We start from the raw sequence: 16844 nt of genomic DNA, 5'->3' as shown, positions 1-16844 counted from the left end.
TCATCTTACATTCACTTTTTGAAAAGTTGTACACCATTATTACGAATTTATATTTTTGGGTATTTTCTGTACATGTGGCCTGTAACCCAGTGCTGTGAAGGCAGCAGTAAGAGTTGATGGATCACACACAGATTTGGTTGTTGTCGAGTTGGAATAGTACCCTGGTTCGCCAGAAGGTGGTAAAGCAAAAAATATGGACTCCACCTGTTCCATCTGTATAAAATAGAGCGTTTTCCCCTTGCACCATGGGTTATCTACTGATACTCCAGTTTCCTCCCACATATAAACAATCATCATTAATTGGCATATAACACCTTCAGATATAGAGAACCACAGAGCTTGGGCAATGGTTGGTAATAGTGGCTCACTGCATGGCGGTAGTCCCCCCTCCTGTCACTTAGCCATCCTCTCTCTCTACGAGATGCTGTGTGGTAGCAGTGCAGCTTTACATGTTGACATTACTATTCATTGATGCTGTTTGTAGTGGATGTGTGTTTAGGATTTCAGGAATATGAATGAGAATAATGTTTTTGTGTCCTGTTGATCCGCTTGGCTTCCCTCTCACCATTCCACCCCTGCTGGCGCAGATCGATCGATCAGAACTAGTGGCCTCCATTGCGGGCGGTTCATTCCGTACAGCGCAATGGGCGCAGCCGCTCCAGCTCGACGGCTCGGCCTCCCACGACCCCGACGAGGCTTCCCCGCACCACGGGCTCAGCTTCGCATGGCTGTGCTCACGCAAAATCTCCGAGCTCGACGCCACGGCAGCTGCAGCGATCGATGCCTCAGCCGGCGTTGCTTCCAATCCCTGCCGTGTGGCCTCCTCTCCAGCACCACTCCCTTGGGCCTACTCTACATCACCGACTCTAGACATCGCAGCCCGGCTACTCATGGCCGATGCAGTCTACCACTTCTTGCTTGTCGTGCGCAAGGAGGGACGGGCCGAGGTCGCAAGTGCCCGACAGGCCGTGAGGCTCACGTCGGCGAGCACGGTGCCTGTTGTTGAGCTCATGTGCATTCTCAATTGTGGGCCGGCCGTCAACCCCAGTGAGCGACTCGTCCTCTCGGGCAGATGTCATGACTGCAACCAGACACCCGAGCGACGACTTGGATATGAGTGGAGCCTGATGTGGGTCGCTGCCAGCGCTGGCGGCGGCGACGACACCACCACTACTGCCACTGAAGTCCTTGTCGACTGGGACAAACATTCACTCACAGGGTGCCACCGCTCATTCCTCTCGCTTAATCCTCATGCCTTTGCCGACTATATGTCACTACCGGGGCAGCTACTGCTCCAGCTAAACACCACCTCCGCCAACGCGGGAAGGAGCAGCATCCACCGTTGGGCATTCGCCGTCAACCCTATACCATCCGGGGGCTCGTGCGAGGTGCGCCCGACAGAGGGCACCGCTTTGGTCACCTGGTTTCAGGTCGCATGCAAGGATTTTCAAAATCACCACCAGCCACTTCGGTACAAAGTCTTCTCGTGCCTGGGCATCCCGTTGATGTCAGTATGTGACGGCACAATCATCTACAGTGGCTACAGCCCATGGTCTCCACCGTTTCTACTGCCTGGTGGCACACAGGTGCTCTGCATTGAGGTGTGGAATGCTGTGGATGCCTACACTACGCTGTTCCTCAACGTGTCAGTCTCCAAGCAGCCAGATACCAGTATAACAATTCTCGACCTACAGAGCATGGTTCTGGGCAATTACTCCAAACTGGGCATGATGCTGAAGGGAGGAGATACCTCTGCAGCTGCCTACTTGATCGATCTTGTCGCAAGCGAGCTCAATAATGTGGCCAGTGATATGGACGATGCACAACAGACTGCATTGCATGCACGGCTACTCGATGGCCTCGAGGATGTGCCCCTCAACAACAGAGATGACATCCTGTTGGTGTCGGCCGCCTTACAGAAGGCCACAATGGGAATTGGGAACCTGGGTGCTGGGCAGTCACTGGAACTGCTGAAGAAAACGGTGACAAGACTGAGCAAGGTTAACAGTGCCATTCACTCCCCCCTCTCTGGATTTGATGAGCTAGAAGCCATTGGCATTGAGCGTGTGAGTATGGCGGTGCTGGGAGCCCTCACAAGTGTTCTCAATGCCTCCTCCAGCACCTTCAAGGCAGCTCCGCAGAACCAGTCCGCCATGCTCCTGAACGTTGTAGTGCCAGCCATTGCCATGATGGCTGAGCTGGGGGCCACTGTCCTGGTTAGGAAAGTGAACGGCGAGGCCTCCACAGTCCTGGAGGCACACGGACTCAGGCTTTCTGTGCGCAAGGCCGAGATGTGGGACATGGAATCTGGTGATCAGGCCAACATAGACTGCACAGCCTGCCTGATGCACTCCTTTGTCAGCAATACAACCACCCCCTGGCTGGGCCCCAATGCCGTTGTGTCAACAATGCTGCTTGAGTTTGAGACGAGTCCCCTGCCCAGCTTTGGACCTGACACCAACTTTGGCTCCTCAGTCATGGCCTTCGCTGTGACAACTGTGGACACCGATTTGAAAACAGTGGAGCTGCATACCAAGTCAGTGGACCTGGTGGTGCGTCGCAGACAGGTGGGGGACAAGGCCCTGCCAGTTCACTTTTACCCAGATGAGAATGCAAGGACGGGTTCTTCTGCGGAGTTTGTCTTCAATGTGAACATTACGAGCGTTGGCAGGGGAACACTCACTTTCCTCAAGTTTAGCATCAGGGACAGTGGGCTCTCCATCGGCATCATGGTCAACATCAACGCCGTGGCCTCACGTGACGTGCATGCAATTTTGGATGAGATTCCCTTCCCCAAGTGTCAAGGGTCAGCAACGGCAGCTGAGTGCAGTCGACACCGCCTCTTGCCTACCAAGCCTTGGCTCCTGTCACACAGGACGGCCAGCCCGCACCTAATAAAATTGCCCACGTGGATCTTGAAAAATGCCAGTGGCTCAGATAGTATTGGTAAAGCTGTGGCAACCTCTTACAGAATATTTGTGCGCTTAGAGCCGACGCAGCAGGTGGAGAACCCCGGGAACATTGGCGTCAACGTGACGCTCTTCCAGGCCAGTTGCCTGGACTACCAGAGTGATGCCAGGGTTTGGGATGAGTTAGCCTGCAAGCTGGGGCCCCTCACCACGGGCGACAAGCTGCACTGCCAGTGCGGGCCCAGCCATGGAGGCTTTGCTTGCATCGCTTTGGGGCTTATGCTACGCACCATGGCCACTCGCCTCTTCATCATCCCGGATATGGTAGACCTGCGCAAAGTCTTGGTCCTCATCAGGTCGATAGCACACAGCTTCATCACAGTAGTCACCATGAGTGCCGTCCTCGTGTTCTTTGGGTTCACATTTTGCTGGGTGCGTCGGAAGCAACGCTGTGAGGACCAGAGGAATTTGGCAGACTCCAGTGGTATCCAGTCAATATTCGTCACCCTCGATGACAAGGAGGAGAGTGACTCCTTTTTCTACATCCTCACCATATTCACAGGCAGCCGTCTCACCTCGGGTACCACATCGGACGTCTACCTCATGCTTGTGGGCTCCAACGGATGCAGCAAGACACACCATGTTTCAGCGCATGGTCGGAGGCTGATGAAAACCGCTTCCGTAGATGTCCTTCTCTTCACAGCAAAGCAGGATCTAGGCGAGCTGTGCTACTTGCGGGCCTGGGTCATCCATCAGGGCAACAGCCCCAGCTGGTACCTAAGTCGCGTCAAGGTCGAGTGCCCTCTCAGTGGACGCTGCTGGTTCTTTCTGTGCCGGAGATGGCTATCTGGGAGCGACTTAGATCATATTTTCCCGGTTTCGGATTTGGGTGACACTGCCAGTTTTTGGACAGTATTGAGCATCCAGTTTGCTGTGAAGATGTGCGAACACCACCTGTGGCTGTCTGTCTTCCATCCGACGCCCATTGGGAAGTCGTTCACACGAACAAAGCGGTTGGGTTGCTGTGTGTGCTTGCAGCTGTTCGACATGCTCACGTCCATTATGCTGTTCCGCTTATCGCACCAGGCACTGCAGAACGCCCACTCGCTGGTTGTCCGTTTGTTGCAATCTCTCACCATCGTAGTGGAGAGTGCCCTCATTGGCCTCCCCTTGCAGTTCATTGTTGTGAAGGCATTCCACAATGGAGATGTTGAAGCTGAAGCTGCTGCCACTGCTTGTTCTTGCACTACATTGTACCTGCCCCTCCAGCCACAACATTCGATTCGCTCAATCAGACAACAGCCAGAATTGTCGAGCTCCTCGCGGGCCCAAAAGTGGAAGGAAAGACTGTGTCATGGCTGCTTTCTGGAGAGCATACAAAATGATGACATCGCTTCTCAAATTTCTAGCGGCATCCTTTCCCACCACCTAAGAAACGCACGCGGCACTTCTCAACTCAGTTTACCAAATGGGCCGAAGCTGAAGGGCTGCGTCCTCCCAGAAGCCTACTTCGACAAGATCCTTGGCGGCATTGAGGTGTTTGAGGAGAGCACTATTCCTAGGGGCATCAACTTTCATGTCCACCAAACTAGCACCACTGATGCCACACTCAACGTGGTGGATACTTCTTCACATGCAGCCTCCAGCAATGCTGCTATAATTGTGAATTCCAACGTGGATCAATTCGAAGTCGACAAAGAGGCAGACAACAATAACAAAACGGCATCTGACGAAAAAGCAGATGATGACACAGAATTTGACAACTATAGCACCAAAGAGGTGGCGTTTTACCGGTCACTCAGTCCAAAGTGCCGTGTTGTACTCTCGTGCTTGCGTGCGTTTTTGGGCTGGGTAGTTGTTAGCACCGTGAGCTTCATTTCCATCTTCTTCATTATCCTCTACGGCTTTCAGTACGGCCAAGTCATCTCCCTACATTGGCTGTTTGCTACCGTTTACTCCATACTGCAGTCCGTGGCACTGGTGCAACCGGCACGCATACTTTTGTTCACCGCCATCCATGCCTACCGCCGGCGGACCTGCGGTGACCTCAACTGGGGCCCCACCACCACCACTTCAGACTGTAAGACAGCCCAGCGCATCTTTGACAATGTTCAACAGTGGTGATCATGATGACCATGAGAGGCAAGATGGGTCCCGCAGCCGGAACTGCCAGCCATCTTTAGATGCCGTCCACGCTGTGCTGTAGAGGCGGGCCACACGGCACCGGCGAGACGTGGCCTTTGCCGCGTGGGCACTCTTCAAACGATGCAGCATCCTTTCCTACCACCTAAGCAACACACGTGGCACTTTCCGCTTAGTTTGGCAAATGGGCCTAGGCTGATGAGCTGCGTCCTGCCAGAAGCCTACTTTGACATGTTCTTTGGCGGCATTGAGGTGTGTGAGGAGAGCACCATTCCCCGGGGCCTGAACGTTGATGTCTGCAAAAATGGCACCACCAATGCCACACGCAACGGGGTTGGATACTTCTTCACATGCAGCCTCCGGCAATGCTGCTAAAATCGTGGATTCCAACGTGGATCAATTAGAATTCGACAAAGAGGCAGACAACAATAAGGACTACAATCCACCTGTGCGGGAGAGTGAGGCAACTTGTCTCACTCTGCCAGGACTGCAGCTGCAGGTTACCTGTGGTTTGAGTTCAACAACTCACTTGACTGGGAGAGTGATGCAATGTGTCGCACCCTGCCAGGAGTTAGGTGTCTGCTTACCTGTAGTATGAGTTCAATAATCCATTTGGGCTGGAGAGTGGAGCAACGTGTTTCAGTGTTGTCATGGGTTGTTAGTTAATATTTTTGGGTTTTTCAGTAAAGTCACGTAGATAGGTTCAAAGAAAATAACAAAAAATAACAAACAACTACAACTCTCGATCGCAACACAAGCAATCGTCATCAAGAGAAAAAAAATAGTTTTTGTATTTTTTTTATTTTCTTTGAACCTATCTACGTGACTTTACCGAAAGACCCAAGAATATGAATTCCTGCAGTCACAAAAGCTTTAAGTCAAGATTGTTAGTTAATATTTATTCTGTAAATAAATAAGTGGTTCTAAAGACTGAATTTTCCTTTGTCCGAGGGTGTGATGTTTGCTTGGGTGCAGTGAGCTAAGGGTCTCGAGGCTGAGTGGGCAGACGGACCAGAATTGTTGGAGGTGAGGTTGATGGTCGAAATGGGCCGACCCTCAGAATACCCTCATAAATATTATTGTTATTAGTATGAAAACATATACTAATATCTTTTCATACTAATAACAATGATAGTGGGGGAAATAATAATTGATTAGTTCATGGTTGTTTGAGTATGTATGTGTTTTGGTTAAGAAAACTTGGTTTGAGTATGTTTGTGTTTCGGAAGAAAAACGGCGAGACATGGCTAAAAATAACATTGTCCTGGCAAAATTGTTTTTTTAAGGATTTCTCCAGAACCCTATACCGTTCATTTATTTTCGTCGAGCCGCGTTTATAGGTATATATAACTTGTTATTTGCACATCGAGAACCTATTTCAGCTTTCCCAAAATTAAAGTTAGGGTTAGGGCTGTACCCACTTTTCAGGTGTCCGTATGATATACAGTGAGGGAAAAAAGTATTTGATTCCCTGCTGATTTTGTACGTTTGCCTACTGACAAAGAAATGATCAGTCTATAATTTTAATGGTAGGTTTATTTGAACAGTGAGAGACAGAATAACAACAAAAAAATCCAGAAAAACGCATGTCAAAAATGTTATAAATTGATTTGCATTTTAATGAGGGAAATAAGTATTTGACCCCCTCTCAATCAGAACGATTTCTGGCTCCCAGGTCTCTTTTATATAGGTAACGAGCTGAGCATACTCTTAAAGGGAGTGCTCCTAATCTCAGCTTGTTACCTGTATAAAAGACACCTGTCCACAGAAGCAATCAATCAGATTCCAAACTCTCCACCATGGCCAAGACCAACGAGCTCTCCAAGGAGGTCAGGAACAAGATTGTAGACCGACACAAGGCTGGAATGGGCTACAAGACCATTGCCAAGCAGCTTGGTGAGATGGTGACAACAGTTGGTGCGATTATTCGCAAATGGAAGAAACACAAAAGAACTGTCAATCTCCCTCGGCCTGGGGCTCCATGCAAGATCTCACCTCGTGGAGTTACAATGATCATGAGAACGGTGAGGAATCAGCCCAGAACTACACGGGAGGATCTTGTCAATGATCTCAAGGCAGCTGGGACCATAGTCACCAAGAAAACAATTGGTAACACTACGCCGTGAAGGACTGAAACCCTGCAGCGCCCGCAAGGTCCCCCTGCTCAAGAAAGCACATATACATGCCCGTTTAGAGTTTACCAATGAACATCTGAATGATTCAGAGGACAACTGGGTGAAAGTGTTGTGGTCAGATGAGACCAAAATGGAGCTCTTTGGCATCAACTCAACTCGCCGTGTTTGGAGGAGGGGGAATGCTGCCTATGACCCCAAGAACACCATCCCCACTTTCAAACATGCAGGTGGAAACATTATGCTTTGGGGGTGTTTTTCTGATAAGGGGACAGGACAACTTCGTCGCATAAAAGGGACGATGGACCGGGCCATGTACTGTCAAATCTTGGGTGAGAACCTCCTTCCCTCAGCCAGGGCATTGAAAATGGATCGTGGATGGGTATTCCAGCATGACAATGACCCAAAACACACGGCCAAGGCAACAAAGGAGTGGCTCAAGAAGAAGCACATTAAGGTCCTTAATCCCATAGAAAATCTGTGGAGGGAGCTGAAGGTTCGAGTTCGATCTGCAAAGAGGAGTGGGACAATATCCCTCCTGAGATGTGTGCAAACCTGGTGGCCAACTACAAGAAACGTCTGACCTCTGTGATTGCCAACAAGGATTTTGCCACCAAGTACTAAGTCATGTTTTGCAGAGGGGTCAAATACTTATTTCCCTCATTAAAATGCAAATCAATTTATAATATTTTTGACATGCGTTTTTCTGGATTTTGTTGTTGTTATTCTGTCTCTCACTGTTCAAATAAACCTACCATTACAATTATAGACTGATAATTTATTTGTCAGTGGGCAAACGTACAAAATCAGCAGGGGATCAAGTACTTTTTTCCCTCACTGTAAGCCATTCCTCAATTTCACTCAACGCAGTGAGCTGGATGCAGTGCCATATGTCTACCCTTTCTGGAATGTTCTTAACTGGAGAGACAAGCACAACCCCTTTCACATCTCCCATTGACACTCCATGCAATTTATATGCCTACATCCGAGATACATGTGTAGTGTTTTTATTTCACGCGAACAACTTCTTCATTTTCTCGTGTCACTTTTTATTGAACAGAACTCTTCGCGTTCAACACCCCGTAATTCTGTCGCAACTCCCGCTTGCGTTGCTCGCCTGCTTTGCTCCGTTCGCTTCGCTCGCTCCGCTCTCTCTCAGCCTCTCCACTGCTTACCTTCTCTCTCTCACTCTCCTAGCCTCTCCACTGCTAGCCTGTTCTCTCTCTCACTCTCCTAGCCTCTTCACTGCTAGCCTGTTCTCTCTCTCACTCTCCTAGCCTCTCCACTGCTATCCTGTTCTCTCTCTCACTCTCCTAGCCTCTCCACTGCTAGCCTGTTCTCTCTCACTCTTCTAGCCACTCTACGCTAGCCTGTTCTCTCCTAGCCTCTGCACTGCTAGCCTGTTCTCTCTCACTCTCTTAGCCTCTCCACTGCTAACCTGCCTGCCACGCTCGGCTCGCTTCGCTATCTCAGTTGCTGGCCTATTACTACACCCTCTGGTAGCTTCCCACCGTACACTCTGCTAGCTTCTCCACTGCTAGCCTCTCACTATATATTCTGCTCGCTTCTCTACTGCTAACCTCTCGCTATGCACTCTGCTAGCTTCTTCACTGCTAACCTTCCGCTATATGCTCTGCTAGCTTCTCTACTGCTAGCCTTCCGCTATATATGTGGTGCCGCGGCAACGGAGCCGCTCCGTCGGGGCCATACCCACCGCCGTGACACCGCCACCAAGGAGCGACGGCACCGTCGCTGCTCGCCCCTCACCGCCCCCTACATGAACGCACGCATACCCCACATAGAGCCCGAGGGGAAGTCACCTGGCCGGAGGTTTTCGTCCAGAATCCCCTAATGGGATCAAGCTTAATGGTTTTCTACGGCCAGGGAATTGGGCGACCTACCCCTGAGGCTGACGTGCACTGCGGCACCGTGACCTGGGATTGTAATTGCATGGTCACGGCAGGGGCTGTTGAGCCACGGCGGATAGAAACACGCACACGCTATACAGGTCAGTAGGCTGGCAGCGGGAGGAGCAGAAAGCGGACGTCGAGGGGACCACTGCGGTGACATCACCAGAGCTAGGCTCCGACTATCAAAAGAGTGGGAAAATCCAGACCCCTGATTGGACGGGAGGCCAAGGGAGCGAAACAGCTTAGCGCATTTGTTATGGGTAGGATAAAAGGAGGGTGATTCAGGCAGTGAGGCAGTCGTGCTCTTCAAGGGATCAAGGTCAGCCGGGTGTTGGAGCCAGCCGTTCAAGTCGTCCGGGTGACGAGGTTCAACGCAGCCAGGCCCAATTCTCCATGGAGATGACGTACAGCATCGCCCTTCCACAGCTTCCGGCACATCAGAGTGGGAGTAAGGGTAAGTAAGGGAGAGGTGAGTTTGGGCTAATTAACCAGTGGGTAGAAAGTGGAGCGACAGGCAGGATAAATTGAGCCCCAGATCACCGAGGGTTAGGTTAGTGTCTGCTGACCCACACAAACATGCAGAGTTTAGTTGGTTTATTCGCGGGAATAAATTATCAGTAGAGGATAAACTGTGTCGTGTGGTCTTTGTGAGTGCGAAGAGGAGGGTGGGGTGCCTGGTGTTCGCGTGTACGCGCGGTTGTTCACACGGCCTTTAAATCGGCTCAGAGGTGCCCCCTCCAATCGGCGGCGAGTGCGCGGTGGACGCTCCTGCCCTCTAACCCCTGACCCCGAGTCCCTCGCGTGTGATTGGTGTACGGAGCCGGGCAGGTAGCGGCGTCGGGTTTGTTAGTGCCTGGGCACGTAGGGCATGTGTGCGAACGGATACCCGGGGGGCTAAGCGCCAGCCGCGAACCATGCCTCGCACAGCAGCGGCGAAGGTAGGAGAGGCAGAGGGTAGTAACCCTCCCCCGAGTGTAGAAGAGGAGAGCCTCGGATCACAAGGGAGTGGGGATTCGGGGAGCAGCGACCCCGACAATTTGGTGTCAGAAGTGGCACGAACCCGCAGCGCGTTACCCCACGCAAAAATAAGACATATATTCACCGGCCAGGGGACTCCGTCATGGAAGGCGTTTGCCCGCAATGTTTTAGGGGCTAAAAAAATTAATGGTTGGACAGACGCGCAGGCGTTAGAGCAACTGACCATACACTTAAATGGACGGGCGGCTGACTTCATGGAAGCTCTTCCTGCGAGCACACAAACCCAGCTAGCAGAGCTAATGCACCAACTTGACCTGCGGTTCGGCGTGAGTAATGAGGAGGAGGCGAGGGCCACCTTAGAGGCACGCCGCCGCCAACCCGGCAAGGATTTGCGTGACTACGCCGAGGACGTGCGTACGCTAATGCAGCTCGCACGCCCAGGGTACACGGCGGAGGCAGTTGAGGACCTCGCCTCCGTGAAAATCCTACGGTACTTGACTCACACCTCGTCGTGGCACCCCAATCTAAGCTGCACCCGCCTTTCCTTTAACGCTCTTGTTGAGCGCGCGTAAGTGTGAAAGACTTTCCAGCCAACGCGCTCAGCTCCGGGGGCCGGGACGAGAGCGGGCCATCACGAGCTTGGGCCCAGAGGAAGAGGAAGAGGAGGAGGAGGGACTCGCCCGCACGGTAAGGGGTCGAGCAAGAGATCCTCCGGGGCCCCGCGAGACAACCCCGAGCTGGGTAGCGGGGATACAGACGGGTATAAAAGATATACGGAATGAAGTGAACAAAAATGTGAAGACCATTCAATCCGAAATGGGTGAGCTACGCTCCACAGTGGGAGGGCTGGCCGGACGGGTGACCCAGTTAGAGGCCGACCTAGGGCAGCTGCATACGGGAAGGGGGAGAGGGAGTGGACAGGGGACCTCCTACGGAACCGTCCCCCGGGCATGTTACCTGTGCGACCGCCGAGGGCATCTAGTGAGAGACTGTCCTCAGATCGCCTGCGCTAGAAACGCGCTAGGGTTAAATGCCAACGCCCCCTAGAGAGTGGACCATCTAGGGGTGCAGTCAACGTGGTTCCTTTACAAAACGACGATAGTAACAATGGTGAGCGAGTGACCCCCACACAGATTCCGACCACAATACCCAAGGACGCGGTGAGGACGGACGATTGGCTACGGGAGCTGGTGGCGGGAATCACGGGGGCCACGTCACTGGTAGAAGGACAGGTGAACGGGCAGCGCACGCGGATTCTACTGGACAGGGGGGCGGTGGCCTCACTCGTGAGTGCCACACACTGCAGCTTGCTCGGGGTTGACGTGAGCCGTCTGCAGGCCCCGGATCGCGCTGCAGATGGCGAGCGGAGCCGGGATGGGGTTGCTGGGAAGGATCTCCCTCGAGGTCCGTCTCGGACACCAGGTGTGCAAACAGGAATTCTACGTCTCGAGTGTGTTGTGCCATGAGTATATTGCAGGTACGGACCTCCTGGAGAAACTGGGGCTCAACGTGCAGCCCCGCCAGCGATGTGCCACGGTGGAAGGCAGCGGGGAGCGGATTTCGTTCCTGGGACAGGGGCGGAATCGCCCTCGCTTCACACCCGTGGCCGCCACCCTGGTGTCGGCCGTCACCATCGGCCCGCTCGCCGTGATGCTGGTGCCCGTGGCAACACCCTCCACCGACCCCGCACACCGACCATCGAGTGAGGTAATGTTAACTCCTCACCCGGAATTCGCAGCACGGTACGGGGTTGTGGGATCAACCACGCTGGTCAACGCAGACGGGGGCCGTCTGTTTATGCGGGTGTTTAACCCACACAGTACCCCGGCAATGCTCCAACGATGCACCCCAGTAGCCATCATACACCCCCTGCACGCGCGCCATTCTATCTACTCGGTATTTGCACTCTGGGCTGAGGACCCCGGTCGCCCCGAGGACAACCAGGACCTGGTCTGGCGAGTCGGCCCGACTCCCCGAGCCGAGGCCGTCCCTCTGCTTGATGCGTTACACGTACTCTGGGCAGATTTACCTAAGCAGGAAGCCGATCAGCTGCGCGGGTTACTGCGGGAGTACGCCGACGTGTTCAGTGCATACGACTCGGATGTGGGTCGGACAGACCTCGTGAAGCACCAAATTGACACCGGTGCCGCCCAACCCATTAAAATTCCCGCATACCGAGTGGGCGCACCTGAACAGGGCCAGATTAAAGAAGCAGTCGTGGATATGCTCCGCGATAACATAATCCAGCCCTCATAAAGCCCCTGGTCTGCCCCGGTGGTACTCGTGACGATAAAGGATGGGTCGACCCGATCCTGTGTTGATTACCGAAAGTTGAATGCAGTCACCCTCGGCGACGCCTTTCCCATACCACGCATCGATGACACCTCTGACAGCGTCGCAGGAGCACGGTCTTTTTCCACCCTCGATCTGGCGTCCGGGTACTGGCAGGTGGAGATGGCGGAGGAGGATCGGCCAAAAAACGCATTTACCACCCCGATGGGACTGTTTGAGTTTCGAGTGCTTTTGTTTGGACTCACTCACGCGCCCGCGACGTTCCAGTGGTTGATGGAGTTGGTGATGCGGGGCTTGCAGTGGGAACAGTGCCTGATTTACCTGGACGACGTGATAGTGTTCAGTAGATCTCTGTCTGAGCACTGGTCCAGGCTGCGAGAGGTGTTCCAGCGATTGCGAGCAGCCCATATCAAGCTCAAGCCACGTAAGTGTTACCTTGCGCAGCGCGAGGTGGGGTACCTCGGACACCGAGTCAGCGAGGCGGGGGTGTGCACCGATCTGGAGAAGGTGCGCGCCGTAGTGGAATGACCACGGCCAAGTAACCTGACAGAGATCAGATCATTCTTGGGACTCGCCACCTATTATCGGTGAATTGTAAAAGGATTCAGCGAGGTTGCACGCCCCTCACTCAACTCACATCCCCTAAGAACCCCTATCAGTGGACGGAGGCCTGCCAGACGGCCTTCACCACCCTCAAAGACCACCTCACCCACACCCCCACACTGACTTTCCCCGATTTCACCACTGATTTTATTTTGGACACCGACTTCTGCGGCAGTTGGCTGGGCGCGGTGCTGTCGCAGGTGCAGGATGGGACGGAGCGAGTCATCGCATATGCCAGCCGGACCCTGAGTGGGGCTGAGCTGAACTATTGTGTGACCCGTCAAGAACTGTATGCCGTGATCTTCACATGTAAACAGTTCCGGCCGTACTTGTATGGCAGAAAATGTCGGGTACGCACTGACCATTATGACCTGCAGTTCCTCCTTACATTCAAGGAACCGCGGGGGCAGATGGCCCGATGGCTGGCGCAGCTGCAAGAGTACAACCTGCAAATCAAGTACCGAGCTGGGCGTACACACGCAAACGCGGACGCCTTGTCGAGGCGGCCTAAGGTGTGCGCCGAGACAAGGACGGAGGAAGCCTGCCCGTGCTTCACGGGGGGACGCTGCCAGCAAGCAGCGGGGCCCCGAGGGCGCGCTGAGACTAAAACCTCCCTCGCGGGAGAGAGCGCAGTATGTGCCACAGAGACCCCGGCAGAAGGAACCAGGGACCCAGAGGACCACCCAGCGGGCACGGAGCCCACACCCCGGGGCCCGACAGGTCGCTCAACCCCACCCGATCGGATCCAGGAGGATGTCGGCTGCGCCTTCCCGGGCCTGGACGACGAGCAGCTGAGACGGACCCAGCTGCGGGATTCAGATCTGGCAGCGGTGGAAGCGGCCCTACGGGAGAAGAAGGACGCCCTACCAGGACCCTGGAGTGGTTTGTATGCCCGGTTGTGCGTGCAGAACGGGGTGGTACGGGAGCTAACCGAATCCGGCCAGCCGGGGTGCATCTGTATTCCCGCCCAGGTGCGACCCCAGCTGCTAAGACTGGTGCACGACCACCCGCTCGGGGGCCTTGACAGGGAACGGCGCACTCGGGAGACCCTGTGTCGCCAGTATCTCTGGCCCAAGTTAGCACAAGACGTGACCGCCTGGGTACAGGGCTGCCAGTCAGCAATGCGGGCCGAAACCAGCGCGATATCAGGTACCCCTGAGACCGTTCCGCGTCAGTCAAATGAATCATCTGGTTGGGATCGACCTGCAAGGGTCATTCCCGCGACCCCACCGAGGCAACCGATATTCTCATAGCGGTAGAGTACTTCACACGCTATCCCGTAGCGGTGGCCATCCCCGATAAGACAGCCCTCGTGGTGGCCCGAGCATTCATGGAGCACTATGTACTTAAGCACGGGATCCCCGAACGGGTCATTACTGACCAGGGTAGTGAGTTCGAGGCAGAGCTATTCCTGGCGCTGTACCGGGAGTTCGGGATCCAGAAGGACCGAACTACGGCGTATAACCCACAGGCAAATGGGATGGTGGAGAGGATGAACCAGACTCTAGCCGGGAAGCTTAAACGCATGGCGGCTGCAAATCAACAGGATTGGGATGAACACCTCCCCTATGCTCTGTTCGCCTACGCCACCACGGTACACACATCTATGGGACAGACCCCGTTCCTAATGATGTTTGGTCGTGAGTCTCGCCTGCCCACAGATCTGCTGTTCGGTGTCCCTCCACCGCAACGGGAGGAAGGGAGCCGCCCCGTGGAGCACCTGATGGAGACCCTGCGAGGAGCTAGGGGCCGGGCCTACTCGCAAGGCGAGGCCGCACACCAGCGGCAGGAGCAGGGCGCCCGACCCCGAATGGAGCCCCCCTTCTACTCGGCGGGCTCTAAGGTATGGCTGCACACCTCTCACGTCGGGGCCGGACAGGTGCGGAAGCTAATCACCTACTGGCGGGGACCCTGGACCGTGGGATGACAGATCTCCCCCTGGGCGGTACTGATTCAGGGGGGAGAGAGAGGCCGGGAGATGGTGGTTTACGTCCGGCGACTAAAACCATGGAGGGCGGCCCCAGCGAAGGAGAACCCCGCCGTTCGAGTACCCCGAAACCCCGGGGTCCCCACACCCCCCATACCCAGGGGCCTCACACGGTATATGGGCCCCACGGAGCCCCGGGCCCCGGGGGGTCCCGACCCGGGCCAGGGGGGACGGGGACGACAGCCCCTGAACCCTACCGCCCCTGAGTTTGTCTCCCAGCCCGCAGGTACCAAGGACCAAGGAGGACCGCTGGAGTGGAGGAGGAGACCGCCGCCGGCACCCCGAGAGACGGAGCCACCACCACCGAGGCCAGCCACGAGAGCTGAACGAGTCCCGCGGACCCCGCGGCGCTACCTCGTGGGGGCAACCCAGGCGAGGTGCTCCAGTCAACCAGGGACGGGGACTGGCACCTCGGGGGGCTGTGTGGTGCCGCCACAACGGAGCCGCTCCGTTGGGACCGTACCCACCGCCGTGACGCCACCACCAAGGAGCGACGGCACCGACGCTGCTCGCCCCTCACCGCCCCCCACATGAACGCACGCATACCCCACATAGAGCCCGAGGGGAAGTCACCTGGCCGGCAGGTTTTCGTCCAGAAGCCCCTAATGGGATCAAGCTTAATGGTTTCCTACAGCCAGGGAATTGGGCGACCTACCCCCGAGGCTGACATGCACCACGGCGCCGTGACCTGGGATTGTAATTGCATGGTCACGGCAGGGGCTGTTGAGCCACCGCGGATAGAAACACGCACACGCAACACGGGTCGGTAGGCTGGTAGCGGGAGGAGCAGAAAGCGGACGTCGAGGGGACCACTGTGGTGACGTCACCAGAGCTAGGATCCGACTATCAAAAGAGCGGGAAAATCCGGACCCCTGATTGGACGGGAGGCCAAGGGAGCGAAACAGCGGAGCGTATTTGTTATGGGTAGGATAAAAGGAGGGTGATTCAGGCAGTGAGGCAGTCGTGCTCTTCAAGGGATTGAGGTCAGCCGGGTGTTGGAGCCAGCCGTTCGAGTCATTTGTGTGACGAGGTTCGACGCAGCCAGGCCTAATTCTCCACAGAGATGACGTACAGCATCGCCCTTCCACAGCTTCCGGCGCATCATAGTGGGAGTAAGAGTAAGTAAGGGAGAGGTGAGTTTGGGCTAATTAACCAGTGGGTAGAAAGTGGAGCGACAGGCAGGATAAATTGAGCCCCAGATCACCGAGGGATAGGTTAGTGTCTGCTGACCCACACAAACACGCAGAGTTTAGTTGGTTTATTTGCGGGAATAAATCATCAGTAGAGGATAAACTGTGTCGTGTGGTCTTTGTGAGTGCGAAGAGGAGGGTGGGGTGCCTGGTGTTCGCGTGTACGCGCGGTTGTTCACACAGCCTTTAAATCGGCTCAGAGGTGCCCCCTCCAATCGGCGGCGAGCGCGCGGTGGACGCCCCTGCCCTCTAACTCCTGACCCCGAGTACCTCGCGTGCGATTGGTGTACGGAGCCGGGCAGGTAGCGGCGTCAGGTTTGTTAGTGCCTGGGCACGTAGGGCGTGTGCGCGAACGGATACCGGGGGGCTAAGCGCCAGCCGCGGACCATGCCTCGCACAGCAGCGGCGAAGGTAGGAGAGGCGGAGCGTAGCAACCCTCCCCCGAGTGTAGAAGAGGAGAGCCTCGGATCGCAAGGGAGTGGGGATTCGGGGAGCAGCGACCCCGACATATACTCTGCTAGCTTCTCCACTGCTAGCCTTCCGCTATATACTCTGCTAGCTTCTCCACTGCTAGCCTTCCGCTATATACTCTGCTAGCTTTTCCACTGCTAGCCTTCCGCTATATACTCTGCTAGCTTCTCCACTGCTAGCCTTCCGCTATATACTCTGCTAGCTTCTCCACTGCTAGCCTTCTGCTATAC

General features: G+C 54.9%; 1 protein-coding gene across 1 annotated transcript in view; it reads left to right on the top strand.

Moving 5' to 3' along the window:
• Window positions 1-16246, top strand: part of LOC116953945 (polycystin family receptor for egg jelly-like) — a 53473-nt gene extending 37227 nt beyond the window's left edge. The window contains exon 5 of the mRNA XM_076051884.1: window positions 588-16246. Coding sequence (XP_075907999.1) covers window positions 588-5033 — 4446 coding nt within the window. The 3' untranslated portion in view covers window positions 5034-16246. The remainder of the gene's footprint in view (window positions 1-587) is intronic.
• The last annotated feature ends 598 nt before the right edge of the window (window positions 16247-16844 follow it).

Source organism: Petromyzon marinus, chromosome 53 (assembly GCF_048934315.1).
Source record: "Petromyzon marinus isolate PM22_M1 ecotype Great Lakes invasive population chromosome 53, UKy_Petmar_22M1.pri1.0, whole genome shotgun sequence".
NCBI lineage: Eukaryota > Metazoa > Chordata > Hyperoartia > Petromyzontiformes > Petromyzontidae > Petromyzon > Petromyzon marinus.
This window is presented reverse-complemented; position numbering and strand designations above follow the sequence as displayed.